Here is a 25,933-nt window from a genome sequence, read left to right on the forward strand (position 1 = left end):
TCTACCTCTCTGTTGTGGCCTGGGAAAGTAGTGGAAGATGGTCCAAGTCCTTGGGCCACTGCAGACGCATGGGAGACCCAGAGGAAGATCCTGGCCCTGGCTTCAGATCAGCACAGCTCTGGCCATTGCGGCCATCTGAGGAGTGAACGAGTAGATGGAAAATCTCTCTCTCTCTCTCTCTTCCCTCTGTGCCTCTCTGTAATTCTGCTTTTCAAATAAACAAATAAATAAATAAATCTAAAAAAAGTGATTTCTATATTCTCAGCACTTACACTTTTATGGTATGACTTTTTTAATGTTTTTATTACAGCATAAAGAGGCTTAAAATTTTGGTACTGTCAAATTTGTTATTTTTTTCTTTTATTGTACTACTTTTCCTCTATATTTTAAAAATCCTCCCCACCACAAGGTCAAGAAGATACTCTTCTACATTTTGCTTTATAATTTCAAAATTATTTCACAACTAGAGCCTTATCATGCTCCTCATATTAGATCCACCTACAATTTATGTTACTGTAAGAAATGACCTAGGGATAGCTGTAATTCCAAAAAAATAATCTGTTCATTCTCTCTATGCAAATCTGTGATCTGGACATGATTTTTTTAATAGTCCCATTGATGAATTCCTACCCAGTCACATACCAAGGACACTTAGAAATCTTAATTTGACTTTAGTAACTTTACTAGGTTCTGTTTACACAATTTTAGTGCTTATACCATGGTTATAATTACTGTAGTTTGAAAGTAAATCTAGGGGTCAGCATTATGGTACAGCAGGTTAAGCCTCTACCTGAAATGCCAGTATCCCATATAGGCACCTGTTCTAGCCCCAGCTGCTCTGCTTCCACTCGAGCTCTCTTTTAATGGCCTGGAAAAAGCAGCAGAGGATGGCCCAAGTGTTTGGGCCCCCTGCCACCCACATGTGAGACCCAGATGAAATTCCTGGTTACTAGCTTCAGCCTTGCTTAGTCCTCACCATTGCAGCCATTTGGGGAGTAAACCAGCAGATCGAAGATATCTCTCTCTCTCTCTCTCTCTCACTCGCTCGCTCCCTCTTTCTCTCTCTGTCTTTCGCTCTCTCCCTTTCCCTTTGTAACTCTTTCAAATAAATAAATAAATCTTTTTAAAAAAGAAATTAATACATTAAAGAATATAAGGTCTGTCTCCCGACCTCTCTCACCTCACCCCTCCAGTGTCGCAGCACTAACTAATCTTTTCCTTTTCTCTTGCAAGATCAAGGGAGAAAGTGAGAAGACCACTTTTCACATTGCAGTCAAAGTCTCCACAATAAAACACAAATAAAAGATTCTAAAATGTGTATGATGGAACACCAGATTACTTTCAGAGGATCTCCAATCAGATTCAGAGTCGACTTCTCATCAGAAACCCTACAGGCTAGGAGAGAATGGCAAGATAATTTGAAAGTCCTAAGAGAAAAAAACTGTCAGCCCAGAGTACTATACCCTGTAAAGCTCTCATTTATGAATGAAGATGAACTAAATACTTTCCATAAGAAAAAGAATTTGAAAGAATTTGTCACCACTCATCCAATCTTAAAAAAGATACTTAAAGATATGCTAAACACAGAAACACAGACAACAGAGTCATCACTATGAAAGAAGGTAAAGGCAGAAAATTTCCCAGTAAAACTACGAAGAAAATCCAAAGTAAAAATAGGAATATTTATGGAAAAATGGCAGGGCAAAGTTACTCATCAATAGTCACCTTGAATGTAAATGGCCTCAACCCATCAGTTAAAAGACACTTCCTGGCTGAATGGATTAAAAAGCAAAACCTTTCTATAGCCTGCACGTGTCACCAACAAAGATACTTATAGACTGAAAGTGAAAGGGTAAAAAAATGTACTCCGTGCTAACAGAAACCAAAAAAAGAGTTGGTGTAGCCATCCTAATATCAAACAAAACAGACTTTAACACAAAAACTATTAGACAAAGGTGGGCACTATGTAATGATTAAGATATCAATTCAACAGGAAGATGTGACTGTTATAAATATAAATGCACGTAATTAGAGGGCATCTAGCTATTTACAAGAAATGCTAATGCTTTTTTTCTTGACAGGCAGAGTTAGACAGTGAGAGAGAGAGACAGAGAGAAAGGTCTTCCTTCCGTTGGTTTACCCCCCAAATAGCCCCTATGTCTGGCGCTGCGCCAATCTGAAGCCAGGAGCCAGGTGCTTCCTCCTGGTCTCTCATGCGGGTGCAGGGCCCAAGCACTTGGGCCATCCTCCACTGCACTCCTGGACCACAGCAGAGAGCTGGACTGGAAGAGGAGCAACCAGGACAGAATCCGGCGCCCCAACCGGGACTAGAACCCGGTGTGCTGGCGCTGCAGGCAGAGGATTAGCCTAGTGAGCTGCAGCGTCAGCCAAGAAATGCTAATGCTTCTAAAGTGAGACATATACTCCAGTATAAGAGTAATCGGGGACTTCAATACCCCACTTTCAGCAATGGAAATATCAAACAGACAGAAAATCAGCAAGGAGATAGCAGTTAATCAACACTATAAGACCAAACGGACCTAGCAGATATTTACAGAACTCTCCATCATGCATAAGCAGAATATACATTCTTCTCACAAGTACATGGAACTTTCTCTAGGATTAACCACATGCTAGGCCATAAAGCAATTCTCAGAAAATACAAAAAAATTGCAATCATGCTATGCAACATCTCAGACCACAATGTGGTAATCAGCAATTCAGGAATTCCTAACATATGCAAACACATGAAGACTGAACAACATGCTCCTGAATGAACAGTGAGTCATTGAAGAAATCCAGAGAAGGCCAGCTCCGCAGCTCAATAGGCTAATCCTCCACCTGCGGTGCAGGCACACCAGGTTCTAATCCCGGTCGGGGAGCCAGATTCTGTCTCGGTTGCCCCTCTTCCAGGCCAGCTCTCTGCTGTTGTCCAGGAGTGCAGTGGAGGATGGCCCAAATACTGGGGCCCTGCACCCGCATGGGAGATCAGGAGAAGCACCTGGCTCCTGGCTTCGGATCAGCGCAGTGCACTGGCTGCAGCGCGCTGGCCGCAGCGGCCATTTGGGGGGTGAACCAACGGTAAAGGAAGACCTTTCTCTCTGTCTCTCTCTCTCACTGTCCACTCTGCCTGTCAAAAAAAAAAAAAAAAAAGAAATCCAAAGAGAAATAAAAAATTTTTCTTGGAAACAAATAAAGACAACAATACAATATATCAAAACTTAAGGGATACAACAAAAGCAGTGTTAAGAGGAAAGATTTTAGCAACTGGTGCCTAATCTAGAAACTCGAAAGGCACCTAATAAGTGCATCTCAATGACCTAGAAAAACAACAGGAACCAAACCCAAAACAAGTATGAGAAAGAAATAATTAAAATTAGGAAAGAAATAAGCAAAATCAAAACAAAAAAAAATAATATGGAAGATCAACAAAACAAAAAGCTGGATTTTGAAAAAATAAATCAAATTGACACACCACTGGCCCAACTAACCAAAAAAAGGAAGAAGACCCAATTTAATAAAATTAGAGTTGAAAATGCGAATGTAACAACAAGTACCGGCCAGCGCCACGGCTCACTAGGCTAATCCTCCACCTTGCGGCGCCGGCACACCGGGTTCTAGTCCCGGTCGGGGCACCGGATTCTGTCCCGGTTGCCCCTCTTTCAGGCCAGCTCTCTGCTGTGGCCCTGGAGTGCAGTGGAGGATGGCCCAAGTGCTTGGGCCCTGCACCTGCATGGGAGACCAGGAGAAGCACCTGGCTCCTGTTTTCGGATCAGCGCAGTGCGCCAGCCACAGCGGCCATTGGTGGTGAACCAACAGAAAAGGAAGACCTTTCTCTCTGTCTCTCTCTCTCACTGTCCACTCTGCCTGTTAAAAAAAAAAAAAAAAAAAAAAAAAAAAAAAAAAAAAACAACTTTGTGACACAATAAGGTCTAAGAAATATAACCATGACTGTTTACTGAGCTTCTTAGGTTAAACATACTTGGATATGTTTCCATATTGATAGTTGATAATAAAGAGGACATCAGCCTAGTGAGCAACAGCACTGGGTTCTAGTCCCTGTCGGGGTGCCGGATTCTGTTCCGGTTGCCCCTCTTCCAGGCCAGCTCTCTGCTGTGGCCTGGGAGTGCAGTGGAGGATGGCCCAAGTGCTTGGGCCCTGCACCCCATGGGAGACCAGGAGAAGCACCTGGCTCCTGCCATCGGATCAGCGCGGTGTGCCGGCTGCAGCACGCCGGCCGCGACGGCCATTGTAGGGTGAACCAACAGCACCCTTTCATGATGAAAATTCTAAGCAAATTGGATATAAAAGGAACACTCCTCAACACAATCAAGGCAATTTATGAAAAACCCACAGCCAGTGTCCTATTGAATGGAGAAAAGTTGGAAGCATTACCACGGAGATCCAGAACCAGACAAGGATGCCCACTCTCACCACTACTATTCAATATAGTCCTGGAAGTTTTAGTGAGAGTCATTAGGCAAGAAAAATAAATCAAAAGGATTCAAATGGAGAAGGATGTAGTCACACTATCCCTACTTACAGATGACATGATTCTATCCAAAAGACTCCACTAAGAGGATATTGAACTCAGAGAAAAGTTTGGTAAAGAGGCAGGATATAAAATCAAAACATAAAAATAAATAGCTTTTGTATACACAGACAATGCCACAGCTGAGAAAAGAACTTCTAAGATCAATCCCATTCAGAATAGCTACCAAAAAAATCAAATGTCTTGGAATATAACTAAGAAAGTCAAAGATCTCTACGATGATAATTACAAAGCAATAAAGAAAGAAATAGAAGAAAATACAAAAAATATAAAAAACTTCCATGTTCATGGGTTAGAAGAATCACTATCATCAAAATGTCTACACTAACAAAATCAATTTACAGATTCAATGAGACAACAATCAAAATACCAAGTACATTCTTCTTTGATATAGAAAAAATGAAGCTGAAATCCATATGGAAACAAAGGGGACCCTGCATAGCTAAAGCAATCTTAGATAACAAAAACGAAGCTGGACGCTTCACAGAAGGAGTAATTTCAAGACATACTACAAGGCAGTTATAACAAAACAGCCTGGTACTGGTACAAAAACAGATGGATAAACAAAAGGAACAGAATAGAAATGCCATAAATCAATCCAAGAATCTACAACCAACTTATCTTTGACAAAGGAGCTAAAATCAATCCCTGGAGCAAGGATAGTTTCTTCAACAAATGGTACTGGGGAAACTGGATTGCCACAGGCAGAAGCATGAAGCAAGACCCCAACCCCACACCCTCCACTAAAATCTACTCAAAAGGGACTAAGGAGCTAAATCTAAGACCCAATACCATCAAATTATTATTAGAGAACATTGAGGAAGCCCTACAAGACATTGCCTTGGGCAAAGAATTCTTGGAAAAGACCCCAGAGTCACAGGCGAAAATTGACAAATGGGATTACATCAAATTGAGACGCTTCTGTGTTACCAAAGTAACACTCAGTGAAGTGAAGAGTCAACTGACAGAATGGGAGAAATAATTTTCAAACCATGCAATTTATAAAGGAATAATAACCAGAATATATAAAAAGATCAAGAAACTCAACAACAACAAAACAAACAACCACTTAAAAGATGGGCCAAGGACTTAAACAGATATTTTTCAGAAGAGGAAATCCAAATGGCCAACAGATACATGAAAAAATGTTCAGGATCACTAGCCATCAGGGAAATGCAAATCAAAACCACAATGAGGTTTCTCCTCACCCTAGTCAGAATGGCTTTCATACAGAAATCAACAAAGAACAAATGCTGGCAAGGATGTGGGGAAAAAGGTACCCTAATCCACTGTTTGTGGGAATGTAAACTGGTAAATCCACACAGAGGACAGTATAGAGATACCTCAGAAGTCTGAATATAGACCTACCATATGACCCAGCTATCCCACTTTTGGGAATTTACCCAAGGGAAAAGAAATCAGTAAATAAAAGACCTATCAGTACCCTCATGTATATTGCAGTTCAATTCACAATATATATATATATATATATATATATATTTTTTTTTTTTTTTTGACAGGCAGAGTGGACAGTGAGAGAGACAGAGAGAAAAGTCTTCCTTTGCTGTTGGTTCACCCTCCAATGGCCATCGTTGCTGGCGCGCTGCTGCCCACACACCACGCTGATCCGATGGCAGGAGCCAGGTACTTCTGGTCTCCCATGGGGTGCAGGGCCCAAGCACTCGGGCCATTCTCCACTGCACTCCAGGGCCACAGCAGAGAGCTGGCCTGAAAGAGGGGCAACCGGGACAGAATCCGGCGCTCCAACCGGGACTAGAACCTGGTGTGCCGGCGCCGCAAGGTGGAGGATTAGCCTAGTGAGCCGCGGCGCCAGCCTCGTTCAATTCACAATAGCAAAGACATTATCCCAAATGCCCATCAAATGAAGACTGGATAAATTAATTATGGAATATGTACAGCATGGAAAACTACACAGCAGTAAAAACAAACAAACAAAAAAACGAAATCCAGTCTTTTGCAACAAAATGGATGAATCTGGAAAACATCATACTTAGTGAAATAAGCCAGTCCCAAAAGGACAAATACCATATGTTCTCCCTCACCTAGAAGAGCACATAAAAGGCAACCTGTAGAAGTGAAATTGACAATTGACACTTTGTGAAGCAATGACTTTGACAATTGACACTTCGTGAAGCAATGACTTTGAACAGCCCTTGTCTTGACTGTTGAGAACAATTTTTCTGGTTTTTTTTGTTGTTTTTTTCTCTTTATTCTTTTTTCTTTTATTTATTTTATTTTACTAATTATTTTATTTTATTTTTTATTTTTATTTTTTCTTTCATACTACTTGTTGAACTCTACTTAATATAGACTTAATCATATGTGTATAAAGTTAACTGAAAATAGATCTTAGTAAAAAAAATAAGAGTGAGAATAAGAGAGTGAAGTGGAAGGGTGGTGGGAGTGTGCGTATGAGGTAGAGAACAGTGGGAGGAATCACGTTCCTAAAATTTTAATTGTTAAAGATAGGAAGTTTCTAACTGTAAATCAGAACAGAACTGTATTAATTCCTATGGATTTACTTCTAAGGATACAGTTTGCCATGGGACCCCATGTGGGTGTTCCTGTGCCTGGCTGGGAGACTGCCTGCCTAGCCCATGCAGGAAGTTAAGGGGGCATGGCACACCATGCCTCTGGGGAAAGATACTAGTTGAGGACTCAGCACACTGAGACCTACACACAACCTGACTGCTGGCGGGCAGCAGTGGCCCCATGCACATGTCCCCCACCCCCACCTCCTATTGAAGGGCCTTATAACTATCATCTAGGTAAACAGCTCCCGGGTGTGCCCCAGACCCATAAGACCACCTGGAAGGCTAAGTAGGCTATGTGACCTTCAAGCTGATTGGAAAAGCATAGAGGTGGCAGTATTGGCTTTATCCTACAGAATTAGTGCTGCTACTCTGAACTAGCTACTCCCCTTTGCCTGCCCCATAAAAGTTTGTGCCTGATTGTTAATAAATGGACATGTTAACCGAAATTGTCTCTGGTGCTTCTTGTCAAAGAACGCAGTCACCCCACCATCCTAATAATTTGTGGGCCTCACAGGACGAGCCCACAACCCCAAATCCCCTTAAGCTGGGTAGTAAAAATAGCATTTTAAGTGTTATAGTAATCATATGGATACAATTAAGTGTTAAAGTGATCATATAAATAGGACTAAGTGTTTGGTAATAATAGTAGATAGAATGAAAAAGGAGTGAATGCTACAACATGGGAAGCATTTCATACAGCAGACTCAGAATGAAAATTGCATTAAGTAGCACTCTGACCTCAGAATCATCCCTTAAGGCATTCTGGTTTGGCTGAAAAGCCCATGACAGCATTTCAAGCATGGAAAGCAAAGACATTGTGGCAAAAAGTGTCCTACATGATGGACCTCTGTGGGTAAGACCCAAGTGGAAAGAAGTATCTATTAAATAAGGATGTACTTTTCTCTGAAGGGAGGAGAGAACTTCCACTTTGCTTATGGCCTTGTCCAAATACTGAAGGAGTTTGTGGATTCAAAGGCTTCCTTAGCCTAGGCAGCTCATGTCAAGACCCTCGGGTGATTATTGACATCATACATAAGAGTGTTAATTATTAAATTAACTGCAGGAGTCACTGCACTAACTACCCATGCAGGACCTCTGTCCTCAAAGAGTTATATTATGAGAGTTATTAGCAAAACTTATTCTCAAAGAATTACTTCATTTTAGTGTATTAAGTGGGGGATATTTTTCTCTCTCATAAGTTATAGTTATGTCTAAGTGCTCCCAAAAGATGTATCATTCTCGGGTTCTTCTTTAAAGATTTAAGTTTCTCAAAAAGAAAAAGAGAATGCTAAAAAAAAGTGAAATGAACTTCAAGATGCAATGACTTGAATAGCCTTCGTGTAGACTGTTGAGGAACAGTATTGTTCTGTTTTGTTTTTTCTTTTTCTTTTTCATACAAAGTGTTGAACTCTTTACCTCGAATAGAGTTAATCTATGTATAAAGTTAATCAAAAATAGATCTTAATTAAAAATATGACTATGGGGCCGGCACCTTGGCTCACTTGGTTGATCCTCCACCTGTGGCACCAGCATCCCATCTGGGCTCCGGGTTCTAGTTGCTCCTCTTCCAGTCCAGCTCTCTGCTGTAGTCCGGGAAGGCAGTGGAGGATGGCCCAAGTGCTTGGGCCCCTGCACCCGCATGGGAGACCAGGAAGAAACACCTGGCTCCTGGCTTCAGATCAGCACAGTGCCGGCCGTTGTGGCCATTTGGGGGTGAACCAACAGAAGGAAGACCTTTCTGTCTCTCTGTCTCTCTCTCACTGTCTATAACTCTACATGTCAAATAAAAAAAATAAGATTAGGAATAGGAGAGGAAGGAGGAAGAGGGGTGGGAGTGTGGGTGGGAAGGTGGGTATGGTGGAAAGAATTACTATGTTCATACAATTGTATTTATGAAATACAAGCAAATAAATGTTTTAAAAAAGAATATAAAATTTTGCTCAAATGATTCTAAAAGTAAAATAATATAACCTTTTTTCTCTCACTAATATAGTTAAGAAAAGTTGAACTTTTATAATTTTATGCCATCAAAAGACTTTTTATGTAGAAAGATTTAGCAATTCTTAAACTTGTGAAAAGAAAAAAAATCACATATCAATATTTTATGTAGTAGTATATCTAAATACAATAAATAAATAATCTTCCCAAATCTACCATTCTCTAGAAAAATAAAACAACCATAGCCAACTCTGTTGACTACAAAATGTCCTGAGTCTTTGTTGAAAATAAAATACGAGTATGCAATTATTGCAACAATAGGGAACTTCAATTTCTCAGTTTGTTTAGCCAGGTAACCTAAGCAATGGCACCCAACATCTTGACAATTAATCATTTTAAAATTAAAAGATTAAGTCCACTGAAAGCTTAATTATTAAAATTGGAAGAATAAAAGGAAGAAAACAGTGCAAATAATTTTAGCTTACTTGTTCAAAAGTGAACATTAGAAAAGAATGTTTAATCAGCTCTATGAAGTTATTCTCCAATGAAAGAACATATTCATTTTTCTAAGGAGATGAAACTTTTTGTAGTTATATAGACAAAGACTAAAGAAACTTAATTGACATGCCTAAAAGATAGTAAGTAGGACTTGTTGCTATGACTTCAACAGCCAGCATGCAACTAATCAACATCTATTGCAATCACTGAAAAGGAACTGACTATTTTGGTCCTTAGTTTTACTTCTAAAGATGCAGTGATCAAAACTGAAATTTGACCTAGAAGCTGTCATGAGTCTAAAGATGCATGACAAAAGATTTGGCCAGTGTTAATAAGAATAGGAAAAAAACAACCAACAAAGCAGTCAGATTTCTCAAACTTTCAGGACAGTAAAGTGCAGCAAACCCAGCCAAGAGCTTAATAGGCAAAGATTATACCCAATGTAGCGTGATGGGCAGGCTCATTACTCTGATTTGTTGTCCATGTTAAAAGACTAGATGTTTTTCCATGCAAAAGAGCCAATAAATAAACAGTAAGCTACAGCCACTAGAACAGAAGAAGAAAGCCAGTGAGAAAGAAAGCAGATGGCTCAACTTGAGGAAAGCAAACAGTTACTTGCACCTCAATTCTGTAGTCCTTGCAGAAACTGGGAAATCGGATTAAAGTCCTGTCTTCTGGTACACATCTGTATCTATAAATTCACTTGCACATACAATATTAATTTGAAAAGGCTTCAGTAAAAAATGAAAGATGTAATTACAAGCATCCAATTAGTTTTTAAATGACCTATTCAGAATATTTGTTTTAATTATATTGCATTTTATTTTGATTATGCTGTTCTCAATTAGTTCTTGACAGAGAAGATAGGAGAGACTGAATAATTCTGCCAATCTCATGGACAATAGCATTGTTCAGAAATTCATCATGTAAATTTTAGAAGCCATGAAAAAGGGAAAACTAGGATACTAAAAAGGAAAGGAAATCTGGAGAGAGGACAAGAATTAAGGAAATCTACAGGTAAGGATGTGAATTTTGAGGTATTAAAAGAATGAAATAACTTCCCTTTACCTTTCATCTCAATTAAATCAGATAAGAAAGTTTGAAAATGCTTAAAAAAGGAGATATTTTATTATGCTAAATATTTAGTGATCATTACCAACAGTAACTACATCATGTTTCCTAATAAAATTGTAAAAATTTTTAACTTAGTCTGATGATTAAAATAGTCCACTCTGAAAATCTATCATTTAATATTTTTTTGTATGTGTGAGCAAAGCAAGATTTATTTGTCAGAAACCTCCTGCCATAGCGTCAGTAGGGGGCTCCAAGAGAGGAGACCTGAGAAACTTGTCCAAGTGGGATCTTCTAAGAACAATTCAGAAGAGCAGAAATAAGATGTTATATTATTTAATTTATAATTAGATGTCTTTACATCTCAGGTTCAAGTGTTTTAAATGTTTAATTATATAACAGCAGTCAGTAGGAAATACATTTTTTTAAAGATTTATTTACTTGAGAAAGTTACACAAAGAGGAGAGGCAAAGAGAGAGAGAGAGAGAGATCTTCCATCTTCTGGTTCACTCCCCAAATGGTTACAACAGCCGAGCTACTCCGATCCAAAGCCAGGAGACAGGAGCTTCTTCCGGGTCTCCCACAAGGGTGCAGGGGCCTAAGGACTTGGGCCATCTTCTACTGCTTTCCCAGGCCTTAGCAGAGAGCTGGATCAAAAGTGGAGCTGCAGGGACTCGAACCAGTGCCCATATAGGATGCTGGCACTGCAGGTGGTGGCTTTACCCTTTATGACATAGCACCAGCCCCAGAAGAAGAAAAAAAAAAAAAAAAAAAGCTTGCAGGTTCTGTGAGGGGTACTTCAAAAAAATTAATGGAAAGATGAAATTAAAACCTTATTTTGGCACAATTTTTAATGCATACATAGTTTTCTTTTATAATATGAATTTTCCATGAGCTTTTTGAAGACTGACTGTATTTAGATAAGAAATAATACAGATGCAGAATCTTTGTAAATTATTTGGCCCTGTGAAGTTCATCATCTTGCACAAGCTTCCAAGAAGGGGTGGCAGGAAGTAATGAAATATCTTGCTGGATATTCCTGAATCATTGGGCTGATAATAAGTCCTACCAGATCACTCTCCCATTTAGTAATGTAAGATTTAATACATGGAGTTTAGTTAATTGACAATTACCAGAATGTGGATATTTTTAATTTCTTTGTGCTTATTTTTTACGACCTCCTCCTTTTTTATCAGAAAAACATTTTTTTGGCTTGTATTGTAACAGTTAAAAAGTGGCTTTCCTTATAAACATACCTAATATAATCTCCCTTTCTTTTATAACTATTGCCAAATCTGCTCAGATCCCCATCACCCTCTATTAAAAATGCTGCCAATGCATGATTATATAATAGGATTTTTTTTTTTTAATTCTTACATCAAGCCTTTTTCCAATCTTTGTTATAATAATCCAGATTCTTTTGGACCATAGACTCGGGAAGACAAGAGTATTTATATAAAGATTTATTTTTATTCATTTGAAAGACAGAGACACAGAGAAAGGTAGAGACAAAGAGAGACAGAAGTTCCTCCATCCACCAGTTCATTTCCCAAATGGCCTCAATGGCCGGAGCTGAGCAGATCCAAAGCCAGGAGCCAGGAGCCAGGAGCTTCCTCCGGGTCTCCCATGTGGGTACAGGGGCCCAAGGTCTTGGGCCATCTTCCACTGCTTTCCCAGACCATACCAGAGAGCTGGATTGGAAGTGGAGCAGCAGAGACTTGAACCAGTGCCCATATGGTATGCGGGCACTGCAGGCCAGAGCTTTAACCCACTGTGCCACAATGCCAGCCCAGACAAGAGTATTCATATAACGGTTGACTCTCAAGCCATGCAGACTAGATTGAATAGAAAAAATGTAATGATAGTTTGGAGTAAATAGAAAGCAAATGAGACAAGTCTCTACAGATCCTGTGAGAGCAATGAGAAGATTTAGAGTTGGTGTCACAGGATGTGATAATAGGAAGAATAAAATGTTGTACTGGCCGGCGCTGCGGCTCACTAGGCTAATTCTCTGCCTGCTGCGCCAGCACCTCGGGTTCTAGTCCCGGTTGGGGCGCCAGATTCTGTCCTGGCTGCTTCTCTTCCAGTCCAGCTCTCTGCTTTGGCCCGGGAAGGCAGTAGAGGATGTCCCAGGTCCTTGGGCCCTGCACCCACAGGGGAGACCAGGAGGAAGCACCTGGCTCCTGGCTTCGGATCAGCACAGCACGCCGGCCGTAGCGGCCACTTTGGGGGTGAACCAACAGAAGGAAGACCTTTCTCTCTGTCTCTCTCTCTCTCTCACTGTCTAACTCTGACTGTCAAAAAAATAATAATAAAAAAAAACTAAAAAAAAAAAAATTGCTGAACTAACACAACCCCTACTTAGCTCATGATCAGGGCACAATCCTTATTATTTCTATGATTTTTATTAGGGCATGACCGCATATCCCATTTAAGAGGTCACAGAAAGTAGAAAAAACAGTAACTTTCATATAAGAGAGCAGAAGGGGAATAGATATAGACTGGTTCCAGAGCATACCAATGCACCTCCTTATTTCCCATTCTTCTTGAGCTATTCCCACACCATTACTGCTCCTCCATGACAAAGTCACAAAGCATCACCTTCCCTTAAACGCACTCTTCAATTAATTTATCTTAATGACTGTAGCTTCAATTCAATTCCTGACCAGTGGCCGTAAAAACTATATTCAATCTAAATACCTACTCATATGTTTAATCTTATCAAAGTCTCAGTTTTCTATGTGAGAGTTTTGAATCTCCAATAAAGGTAAATTCCTTTGGAATCAGAATTTATACTTATTCTGCATCCTCTACATTGTAATTACATGTAGATCCAGATGGGCAAGTGATCAGTATTTAATACTTATTCATTCTGACTTTAAAGTCTGCTTTTTCTGGGAGAAACACTCTTTTGCCATGGAAGTGTTGGTGGTTCTAGGTTAAAAAAAAAAATCACTACAACCATGATTTCTGAGGATGATGGAATGAAATATGTGAATTATAATGGCTATTTTTGAAATGTTTTACCTTCTTTAGAGTTTATTTATCACTCCATCAGCTTATTTAGACTAGAATGTATTTGTCTTGTAACTTAAAGGTATGTTTGTTAAGGTACCTACTATGAAATGAATTAATAATACTGATTTTTTCTAATGATCACCACATCATTTACATCTAAAAAACCAATCACTTATAAATTGTGCACTTACATTTACTATCGCTTTTCCGCTCTAGAGACTAGCCATTCCGAATTTGCTTTCTAGATAATTAACCAATAAAATTGCATCATCATCTTTCATTAGAATAGAAAGTATGTGTCAAACAGTGACAATAATGGATGACATTGTCACATTCATGGTATATAATACCTTTTTGTGATTTTTAAAAACCTTTTTGCACTATTTAGTTGAAAAATTGAAAAAGAAATGCAGAAAAATCCATGAATATCCAGTGATCTTTATCTTTCCTTTACATCAAAACTGGAGATGATTGGTTTATCTTAATATAAAAATATCTGTGCTCTCAGAATTTTTTTTTTAAATTTATGATTCCATTTCAGCACTTTAAAAAATATTTATGTTTTTCTTTAATAAAACAAACAAGCACAAAATATTATGCTCAAAATATATATATCATCAGTGGTATTTTATCAGTTATCATACACTTCTCTATGCTTTGATATTTCTTTTTGTATAAATCTTTATTTATTTTAAAGTCAGAGTTACAGAGGGAGATACACAGAAAGAGAGATATTTCAGCTGCTGTTTCACTCCCCAGATGACCACAATGGCCAGATTGGGGCAGGCTGAAGCCAGGAGCTAGGAATTTCTTCCAGGTCCCCCACATGGTTGGCAGAAGCCCATGCACTTGGACTATCCTTTGCTGTTTTTCCCCTGGCCATTAGTAGGAAGCTGGATCAGAAGTGGAACAGCAGGGACTCAAACCGGTACCCATATAGGATGCCAGGGTCACAGGCGACGGCTTCATACTCTATGCCGCAATGCTGGCCTCGATACTTCTTTTTTAAAATAATGCATTTGTCTGTCTGAAGCTTACATAATAGAACTTAACCATGGTGTTAATCTTACTAAGAGAAGCATTACCAGTGGTCAAACATAATTTCTAGGACTTGTGAAATAATTATTTTTGTATTTAACGACTTTACAAGATATTGTCTTGTACTCACATGAGCAAAAATAAATCAAAATGAAGGACAAGAATAGCTCACCACACATAAACACATAAATAACAATATACTACAAAAGTTCAGAATGCTACTAGTATAAGAAATATAAACTGTCATGTTAAAATATACCAATTCATTTCCTCACAAGTTACCAATAAATTAATAAAATAAAGACAACTTATAATTATGTCAGCAAAGTGTCAGTAGCCTGATGAAGCTTTAAACAATTCCTTCAAGTATTGTATACTTGCTGTTTTGTTTTTGTTTTAGCAGCACTTCATGAGGAAAAAAAAAAAAAACAACTAAGGATGTAACGAAAGAAAACTTACAAATTCCTCTGGTGAAAACTTTTTTTCTAACATTCACTTATTTATTTGAAAGTTGGAGTTAGATAAAGAAAGAGGAAGAGACAGAGAGAGAGAGATCGTCCATCCACTGGTTCACTCCCCAGATGGTCACAACGGCCTAAAGCCAGGAGCCAGGAGCTTCTTCCAGGTCTCCCATATGGGTGGCAGGGGCCCAAGCACTGTGCCATCCTCCAGTGAATCTCCCAGGTCATTAGCAGGGAGCTGGATTGGGAATGCGTCAGCCAGGACTTGAACCAGTGCCCATATGGGATGCTGGTGATGCAGGCAGCAGCTTTACTCACTACATGACACCAGACCCATCCTTAAGAGTCTTCTGAATTAGAAAGTTGGGGTTGAAACCACAGAGAAATCATTAACATAAATTATTAACTGATCTGAGTGAGGTTTTCAGAACCATTATTGTGAAGCATCCTCTTCATAATCTCATGAAGATGCAGGGTCGATTTGATTCATTGATTGGTTGGTTGGTTGGTTGGTTGGCTGAATGATTAATTACTGAGTATTTAAAGCTGACTGGAATCTTTTGGTTCATTTAATCTAAATCCTTCATTTACACCTGAAGAAAAAAGTAACACAGATCAATAACAACTATGCAAGCTATCTGGATATGGAAGTTTATCTCCTGACTTCTGGTTTAGTGTCAATGGCATAATATGCTTCGTATCTGTTGGTTCATTTAACAGTCTGAATATAGATTATATGTTTATCTATATATTTCTACCATTAAAAGTACAAATATCCTTTGTAAATAAAACGTGGAAAATAAACACAGTAGCTAAAGGACACTTCACATTACTATATAAAAAGCATATTTTTTTCATTTTAAAAAATTCACAAACATTTTTATAGATAAAATACTTCTTATTTTTAAAAACACACTTAAGGGACTGGTGTTGAGGCACAGTGAGTTAAGCCACTGTCTGCAGCACTGGCAATCCATGCGGATCCCAGTTTGAGTCCTGGCTGCTCCAATTCTGATCCAACTCCATGTTAATGTGCCTGGGGGGGCAGCGGAGGATGAACCAAGCACTTAGGCTTCTGTACCCACATGGGAGACTCAAAGGAAGTTCCCGGCTCCTGGTTTCAGCCTGGCCCAGTCCTGGTCATTGCAACCATCTGGGGAGTGAACCAGTGGATGAAAGATCTCTCTCTCTCTCTCTCTCTCTCTCTCTCTCTTTCCTTCTCTGTGCTGTAACTCTGCAAAAATTCAAATAAATAAAATTTTAAAAAGCACATTTAAATAACAAATGTTTATATTATTAGATCATTCTGTAGTTAATTAATGAAGAATTCTATTATTCCATGGTATTTCAGCTATGTCTCTTCCCTAGATATTCTCCTCTTTTCTTAAAACACAAGAGAATACTTGAAATTCTTCCCTCTGACAAGTCTTCACTTGATCTTGGATCCAATAAAATTACTGTCATCTCTCCCTTCCCTTTCTTTCTTCCCTTTTTTTCTTTCTTTCTTTTCCTAGCTCTTGATATCAGCTCTCTGAGAAAAGGCATGTTTCTTCACCCTTTTATTAACAGTGGCATAATTTTTGTAGACTTACTTCAATGAGAAGAAAAAAACATTTAAAGTAAATGATTGCTCTCTATACCTTCTGTTCCACTAAACATTTTGGATCACATGTCTTAAAACTCTTTCCATCTCTGAGTTCTTGAATTACACCATCTCTATCTCATATCATCATCATTTTCAGTTGATTCTTTTAGGTCCTACTTGCCTTAATGTTTCTCATTTCATACGGGCTTTTAGTGCAGTGTGAGTACCTCTTGCAACCATATCTTTATGAACATATGCACCCATTCCACAGTTTTATCTTTCCTGTCTTCTGCAGTGACTAACATTAAATATATTATACTACAAAAAAGACTCAATTTTTGTATTTCTGTGACTTTTAAAGCTAGCAAGGTAGGCAATATTAGATACTTTAACAGTAATAGGTAATGGTAATTATTCATTCCTTTGCCAAATGTCTGGAAGTTATTGTCTTCACAGTCTGGGAAAACTACTCAAATAATGAAGAAAATAAATATTCAAGTAACTATAATGTGGGAAGGACATGGATAAATGTAGAGAAAAAATATGGTAAGCACACAAGAAAGAAAGATAGACTTTCATTCAATACAATGTCTACTAACTCACTCCAAGCATCTGTGGATTATATTCATGACTGTACCATATTCTCCTCTCAATATGTAAAACTTTAATAATTTACTGAGCATTTATTGTGTTGGTTTCTCTTTTCTACCATTCTTAATTTTGCTATAGATACACCTCTCAGATTGATATTACAGAGGGAGAGTATGGGGAGGGAAAGTAGAGAGAATTCATTAGATATGGGAAGGACAAATAGCAGGAACATACTGAAGTTGTTGGACTACAAGGACAGCTAGGTGGAGAAAGCTGACAACCAAAACAGAAGTGCTGAGATGAGAGTTACATATGCAGAAATAATAAATTGAATCAGGAGACTGGAAATAATTAGTATTTTTCAGGGAAGGAATTTAGTAGATGCTGTAGAACACCACCCTCATAAGGTGATTGATGAGGAAGAAACAGTGACTATAGAGTCTTAATAAATACAGCAATGCAATGAAACAGAAATGAAACAAACAGGTATCCCCAAAGATGCTCTTTTAACACATTTTGAATTAGGATGGGAATAAAAATTTAAAATAATGCATTAAAGGTAAAAATACAGGCAAAAATAAATGTGCCCATCACAGCTAGGCAGCTACCTTAGCATGCTGAGACAGAGAAGCATCCAGGAGTAGCTATTTCTCAAAGCATACCTGGACCTCCTGTATCAAAATCAGTTATACTACACATCAAAACTGCATGCCCAATACTCATCCCAAGCCTTCTGAATTGAGTCTTGGGAGTCAGGACCCAGGAATAAGTTATTTAATATGTTCTCAAGGTTCTAGAATAATGAGGTTTATAGAAGCAACAAGAGATGCTTATTTTGCCATTATGTAGCTTAGAACTAATACATATCTTAGAATTAAGTGGTGAGTGAATATCGTAAAAAACTAGAGTTCATATTAGCTATATGTCATCTACCTTATGGAATCTGCACACATTATTCCAGTTAATCTGTTTGTATAGATCAAACTTTCACTTCTTACTGTGGTTTTCTTTGCTTGCTTTATCACACGTAGCAAGCATTGAGTACATGAATTTATCTTACATTTGTCTAATACTTGAAAATAGAATGCCCATGAAACATAGTAACAAATGGAGCTTTTTAAAAGGCTTCTGTTTCTAGGTTGAAACTAATTCTGTTCTTCAGCTTAAACCCATCTACTTCACCCAAATTTTTCTTTGTTTTCAATTGTCTTGGAGAAAGACCTATATTTTTTGCAGTCATATTGATAACTTAATTTTTTGCAATTAAAAATAATGAAATGAGATTCACATGAAGAAATTTAAGTTGAATCTTACTTATTAAATTTAAATACATCTCTTCTAAAAAATAAGTGTAATTCTCAAATTTAGTGACACTACCAATTCAAATTCATGTATTTTATAAAATTAATACTTTCTTAAAAAATAAAGCAAGCTCCTAAACAGTTCTTACAAAATATTTGGTTTATTGTGACAAGAAGGTTTTGAATAAAATATTTATGCTGATTGACCTACATTCCAAAATACAACACAAACTCAATTCTAAATAAAATGGACAGCGATTTACAATTGCATTAGAAACTCTATTTTTAAGTGAAAATAAATGATTAGCTGATTTTATTTGAAACTATTTTGACTAACATTTGTCCAGGTATCCTATCAACAATTTTCACTTAGGCATGAATTTCCACATGCTAAATTTTGTTGTGAAACTTTAGTATGACACTAAATTCCTATGTATTTCTAATTAAAGTTCAGTCCCTTATCATATGTGCTTCAAAGAACTTATATTGCATTTTGAGTTCTAAACCCAATGTGAAGGGCTGGCGCTGTGGCGCAGTGGGTTAACGCCCTGGCCTGAAGCACCAGCATCCCATACGGGCACTAGTTCGAGAACTGGATGCTCCGCTTCCGATCCAGCTCTCTGCTATGGTCTGGGAAAGCAGTAGAGGATGGCCCAAGTCCTTGGGCCCCTGCACCCGTGTAGGAGACCTGGAAGAAGCTCCTGGCTCCTGCCTTTGGATCGGCACAGCTCCGGCCATTGCAGCTGATTGGGGAATGAACCAGCGGATGGAAGACCTCTCTCTCTCTCTTTCTCTCTCTCTCTCTCTGCCTCTTCTCTCTCTGTGTGACTCTTTCTAAGAAATAAATAAATCTTAAAAAAAAAAAAACACAGGCCAATACACTCTGGGAATTTTATAAAAAAAATAAATAAAAATAAACCCGGTGTGAAGCACACTTATTAGACATCATTTTGAGGAATGAGGTCAATATGTTGATTACCTTCAATTCCTTCTTTCTGTGGATGTGCATGCTGCTCCTCACATGCACAGGACAGTCCCAATCTCATTCCTTGGTATCTTACTGCTCTTGATGACTTTTTGGGTAATCAAATGCAGCAGAAGCGATAACCTGGGACTGCTCTGATACTGAATCATAAGAATCCTTTCAGGGGATGGCACTGTGCAACAGTGGGCTAAGCCTCCTCTGTGGCATCAGCATCCCATATGGGCACCAGTTTGTGTCCTGGCTGCTCCTTTTCGGATCTAGCTTTCTGCTATGGCCTAGGAAAGCAGTGGAAGATGGCTCAAATGCTTGGGCCCCTGTACCCATATGAGAGATCAGAAGAAGCTCTTGGCTCCTGGGTTTGGATTGGCCCAGCTCCAGCTGTTGCAGCAATTTAGGGAGTGAACCAGCAGATAGAAGACCTTTCTCTCTGTCTCTCCCTCTCCCTGACTATAACTCTACCTCTCAAATAAATAATAAAAATTAAAAAAAAAAAAAAAAAAAACCAGAAAGAATCCTTTCAGGTTCTGATTAGGCATCTTAGAACACACATTCTTGGAATGCTGCCTCTTAAGCTAGTCATCATTCTGTAAAAACCCTGGCCACTTGCAGACAACTACATATAAACTCGCAGCTAACAGCCAGTATCAACTGCCAGATATATGCATGAATTATCAACTAGTCCAATCAAGTGTTCAGATGGCTGAATCAACAGCCGACATGGGACCAAGATGTCATGGGAACTCAAAAGAGAATTATTCGGGAGACAACTAGATCACAGAACCATGAGGAAGAATAACAAACTGCTTCAATCTACTACTTTGGGGAATAATTGTTATACAGCAATAGATACCCAGAACCTCTGCTGAGGTTCAGACTCTAATTTTCTAGAGAAAACAACATACTAGAATCCAATGATCCTTTAAAATGTTACCTAGTAGGCTAGCATCATAAAATATCTTTGATTTGCTTATTGAAAATAGCTCAATCTTATCTTCTTTACATGTGTTTTCCTTTCATTGTTACTGAATCAAGACCTGTGCTACAGACATTTATAGAATCTTGCCCAGCCCTATCGTCAAAGAGGAAATAAGATACCAAAGATTTACAGATCACACCCAAAGGCATAAGGAATTATCATCTGCTTCAAACCTTGGCTCTTTATACCTTTCAGCAACTGCCTCTAGGGTGTCATAATTTTCCTGACCAAAAAAAAGGGGGGGAGGAACTCAAAATAATACTGTATCTCATTATTCTTTATCTACATTTGCAGATTTATACAATCTTAACCAACTCAACGTTTACTTTTTGAAATTCAATAAGAAAAAATGTTTCCATATGATTTTTCCTTCTTTCCAAAATGTATAGACTCTCAGATCTAATTCTACATGTTTAGGATGTCACTTCCCGCTATTCTAATTGTAGAGTACTCAGCAGACAAGAAGTAGATAGTGTCTCTCCTCCTTGAACAGGGATATCCTTTCCCTCTCTGTCTCTCAGTCAGTGCTCCCTAGACTCTCACTTTCAAGTAGTAATTCCTTAAATGGGTTTACCTCTCACTACTGGTTGGTAACCCTCAAATCTATTTTTTTTTCCTCTTTGTTGCTCTTGTGCTCTGATTAAATTCTCGTTATGTACTTCCAACCTACTAAACATTGTGTTTAGATATCTAGGCATCACCTCGTAATTTATGTGACAAAATGAAATTTATCTGTACTGCAAAACACCCAGAAAATAAACCAGCTGGTTACACTGTAAATATTCTATCAAAAATCCCTTACTTCCAGTCTTCAAATTTTGGAATCTCTAGAAATTATCTTTCATTTATTTATTCTTTTCCTTCTTGCTCAACTGCATAATTTTATAATTTTTTTCTTTTTTTAAGTTATAGGGAATAAAGTTTATTTTGGCAGATAGTGTTAAACAAAATTAAAGTTGCATACATTAGTAACGTAACTCAACATCCTTAATTTGGTATAAGAGTGACAAATTTTCTTGGTTTCCTGCGTTCTGCTAAATCAGCATACCTAAACTGTTTTATAAAACTGGTACACTGAAATTTAACTTTATTGCTTTCTCTTATGCTCTGATTCCAAACAAAACTTTTCATAAGCTTCTTCTACCTCTGGGTCCATCTCATCATCAATATCATCCAAGTATGGATCACCAGCCCCAGACAAATCTGTTCCATTTTCTTCATAATCTGGGAAAAAATCTTCTCTTTCAAGTAATTCTTGATATTTCTCTTGGTACTCTGGATCAGCTGCAGTGAAAGGAACACCATCAGATGTATAGAATGTTGGTTCATTCATAAAGTAGTTCGGGTCATTCTCAGGTGTTGCTTCTCTGTATGTAGAAGTTGCGTGGACTCTACCCCAGTTGCTTGACCGGAGTTCTACAAGTTTCAAGAGCATCTGCTCTACATCTCTGCTGCAGTTAGCATCTAGGACAACATTTTCAATTCTCTGAATAATTTCTTCCATATCAGTCTTTCCTTTTTCCTTCCAGGCATCTTCCAAAACTGACCCCATCAACTTCAGTAATTTTACAACACAAATTAAGTTGTCATCATAAATTTTTCAAAAGCCATGGCTTTTACCCATATTTGCCTCTCTATTTCCACTATTGCCACATGGCCTTGACATATACCATTCCAGAATTACTATGACAACTGCATCTATCTTTTCCAATCTATTATTTTTCTTAAACAACATTGCTCAACTTATCTTCCTTAAACATTAATTTCATTACAATTCTTCCCTGTTCAAAAACCTCCTCAACTCTTTCTATTGTGTAATTTACAAATTTCTCTGGTTGCTTTTGAAAGCTTTCTAAAACATAATAGCATCCAACCAACCCAGTTCCATGTTTTACTAGTCACCAAGACTTATCTAGAACACCTCTTCCCCTGCCCAAATCCTTAACATTATCTCCAAATCCAGATCAATTTCACATGGCTTATGAAACTTAAACAGAGCAAAGATAAATCTCTGAATAAATAATTATAATACATAAGGTCAAGCAGAGTGGTAAGTGATGTGTTTAGGGAAGAAATTAAAAACATTCCTGGCCTATCTTTCCACTGAAGCTTGAAATTCCACAATTAGAGAGCTTACAGGTTAAAGTTAACCTTGAAGCTAAAATGTAAACACTCTCAGCTAAGGGTTAGCCTTGTATTTTTTTTTAGTTTGAAATATATTGTTATGTCCTTTCTGGAGAGCAGTTTAGGAGCAAAGGTAAAACCCTCTGCATATCTATGCAAGTCAAGGGCAAGACTGAGAAAAGAGAAATAAACAAAAGCAGGAAGTAAGAGACACCAAAAGTTCCAATTTGCCTCCTTGGCAATGACTATTTTTCAGAATTAGTCTTTGCATTGTCAATAAGATGACTATAAATTATCCAGAATATATGATTAATCAACTGTATTACTCTTAGTTTTTCACAGCACTAGAATACAGATTTCTTCTTCTGAAATATACAAGATTCGATTGTATACCCCTATAGCACCATTTTCCTTTCTTCAGATGATAAATGTCAGTTGTCATGATACTAGGAAAAAGATGGGATTTCAGATTGCTGGCAGAGTTCAGCATTCCTCAACACTGTTTTTGCCTCTTATCCTAGCAATTTGGAATCTAATAATGAACCCCCCACTATCCCTACTAGCACTAAATAAAAGAAGTTCTTAGTAATGAAGTTCTGCTTTTCACCAGTAAGTTAAAAGGAAAAGAGAAATATGACCTTAAATGACCAAATGTTTTCTCTCTAATTTCTGAGCATATTTCCATTTTTTTCTTTCACTTGCCCTCCATCCACTCATTGGCTCCTCCTAACTTCTTTCTGAACTATAGTTTCTGAATCTCTCTCCTGAGTCCTCATTCACCATTTTTTTCTCCTAGACTTTCCTGACCTCTGGTTTCTCACTTATTTCCTCCATCCACACTCTCCTCCTAGCTACCTGACAACTAACTAGGAGAGGTCTGGTGACCTCAATTGCAATGGGAAAAATACAATCCATTCCTGGTAGAAGAAGAGACAAGTTTTAGACATGTTGGGTTACAGATAGGAAAGAGTTTTTAAGAATATAGAACCAGTTACAGATTAACCTTAACAACTCAGCTGATAACTCCGCCCCTTCTCCTGTAACACCTGCCAATAATTTGAGATGATAAGCAATTTATCCAGGGGCAAATAGGTAAAATCAAGGACCAATTATTTTCATTACAGTATGGAAATAGAAGTTAGAAAAATGATTAACTTTGAAGTGAGTGCCTTACCCTTTGGCAACCAGTCCACTCAAGCTGAAAGTTGTAGTGTAAATCATGTCACTCTTTCTAGACATTTTATTATGTGGGATCCACATAATATCTTGCTGTCTTTAACCCGGTCAATGAATAGATTTCATCAAGTCAATTATTTCGGCTTTATATTTATGAGCTTTTCCTCCATGTGTTATTCTAACAGTTTATATATTCAAAGTACAACACAATTTTTTAAAAATGAAGAAAAATAACGCTTTGCCACACTTGGGAAAGTGTATGCTTCTTTTTTCAACTGGAAAACACTCCCTCAGTTTCGGAAAAGATTTAAAGACTGTCCATTTGGGAGCTCATTTCCAACACTGTTTTATTCAAAGTCCCTAAAAATGGGTCTTTCTCAGCTCTTCCAGGGTCAAGCAAGAAGAGACTGTCTTGATCAGAGCTAACATTCATAGGCAAAAATGTCCCCAGCTTTCTCTTTTTCCTTTTCTTCCCATTTGGCCACTGTCTATAAACTCCGCCGATTAGTAGTCAAAGCATCCCGTAACCCTTGAGCCTGTGGGAATTTAGGAATCTCAACACTAGCACGTCAGCCCCAAAGGCCTCCTTTAAGCCAGGGGAGAAGAAAGCGCTCACAACAAAGCACAAGGGAGAGACGGGGGAGGGGCGCGCTCTGGCCTTGGACCGGAAGGAGTGAGTGCCCCGGGTTTGAATGCCGACCCCCGCCTGCCCCGGGGATCGCTAATCAGCAACCGGGAGACGCAGCGCGCGCCGGCGCCGCGCGGCTGCGCCGAGCGAACCAAACCAAGTCTTGGGCGGGGGAGGGCGGTCGTGCCTCTCCCGCTTCCCAGTTCTCCCAACTTTCCTCACTGGCCCCGCTCCCGCCCCTCCGGTACACCCGCACGCCGCCGCCTCACTCCGCCGCATCTCTGGGGTTCATCCAAGCTGCAGCCGCCAGACTCCAGAAGAGTGGACTCTGGAAGCTTGAGCTGTGGCGGGACTCTACGGTCCAGAGACCTCAGGCACTCTGGACACTCGGTTAAACCACCCCAAGGCCCCGGGGTTTCAATTAGGAAGAATCAGCCTTCAGCCCCAACTTCAGCTTTTGCCCATTTCTTGCAAATAGGCACTCCGTTTGTACAGGGACGAGAAAATGTCCTCAGCCTCTCCCTGCCCCGGCTCCTTCCTCTACTCAAACCTGTACGAATTGGAAGTTTTTGCCAAGTTTCCATCTGTCGGACCCCGCGTCCGCCTGCTGCTCTGGAGACTCGTTAAAACGTGCGAACACGCGGGGACTGCAACCTCCCTTAGCCGCCCTCTCCTCTGTTCCTAACTCCAGGCCTCCTGGTCTTGCTTTCACCCTCAAACACCGCGTCCCAACACCGTACAGCGGATCTCCGGGCTTCTGCGGTGGGGCGCCTGGGCGCAGCCCACTCCCCGCCACTGTAAACGCGCTGAGCCCTTTCTCGCCTCCAGCTGCCAGGAAAAGTCCAGAGGATGCCCCCTGAGGCGACGTACTCGGACTTGGACGCGCATTCCCCAGGCCCAGCCTGTGGGCCGTTTGTCTGCGATCGCCCGCGCACTCACCCATGGCTCGAGGTCCTACTTCTCAGCGGTCCCCAGAGGAGTGCAAGGGACCAGCGCTGCGCAGGGCCAAGTTCTCCAAGCTGCGCTCGGGCGCCTCGTGCCCTGGAGAGTGACAGCCTCGCCCCTCCCAGTGGAGACAGCTCGCCCAGCGCCTGGAAACTCAGCGGGCGCGCAGACCCCTCCCCTTTCCACCTGCAGCCTCTGGTCCACAGTCGCCCAGGAGAGCCTCATGTAAGTGTTTTCCTCCCAAGTTCGTTATATGCACGTTCCGTATACACACATTGAGCACCCCATGAGTGACTCGCTATCCGAGTTGGTACGAACCCGAAAAGATTATTCAGGAACACAGATTTGCTATACTTTTATATTGGCTAAAATGTTCTCTAGGGTATATCAGTTTTTCTTAATAAGGTTGTTCATAAAGACAAGAGGAAGGGAAAATTCTCTTTTTACGTCATTATTTCTTTTTCCTTCTGTTAAATATGTTTGTGTTCTGG

The 25,933-nt window shown here is 39.3% G+C and overlaps 1 protein-coding gene across 1 annotated transcript in view; it reads right to left on the reverse strand.

Moving 5' to 3' along the window:
* GPM6A (glycoprotein M6A) overlaps nucleotides 1–25,706 on the reverse strand; it is a 353,384-nt gene extending 327,678 nt beyond the window's left edge. Inside the window, exon 1 of the mRNA XM_008249994.4 lies at nucleotides 25,437–25,706. Coding sequence (XP_008248216.1) covers nucleotides 25,437–25,440 — 4 coding nt within the window. The 5' untranslated portion in view covers nucleotides 25,441–25,706. The remainder of the gene's footprint in view (nucleotides 1–25,436) is intronic.
* Between the last annotated feature and the right edge of the window lie 227 nt (nucleotides 25,707–25,933).

The sequence above is a fragment of the Oryctolagus cuniculus genome, chromosome 2 (genome assembly GCF_964237555.1).
Source record: "Oryctolagus cuniculus chromosome 2, mOryCun1.1, whole genome shotgun sequence".
Classification (NCBI taxonomy): domain Eukaryota; kingdom Metazoa; phylum Chordata; class Mammalia; order Lagomorpha; family Leporidae; genus Oryctolagus; species Oryctolagus cuniculus.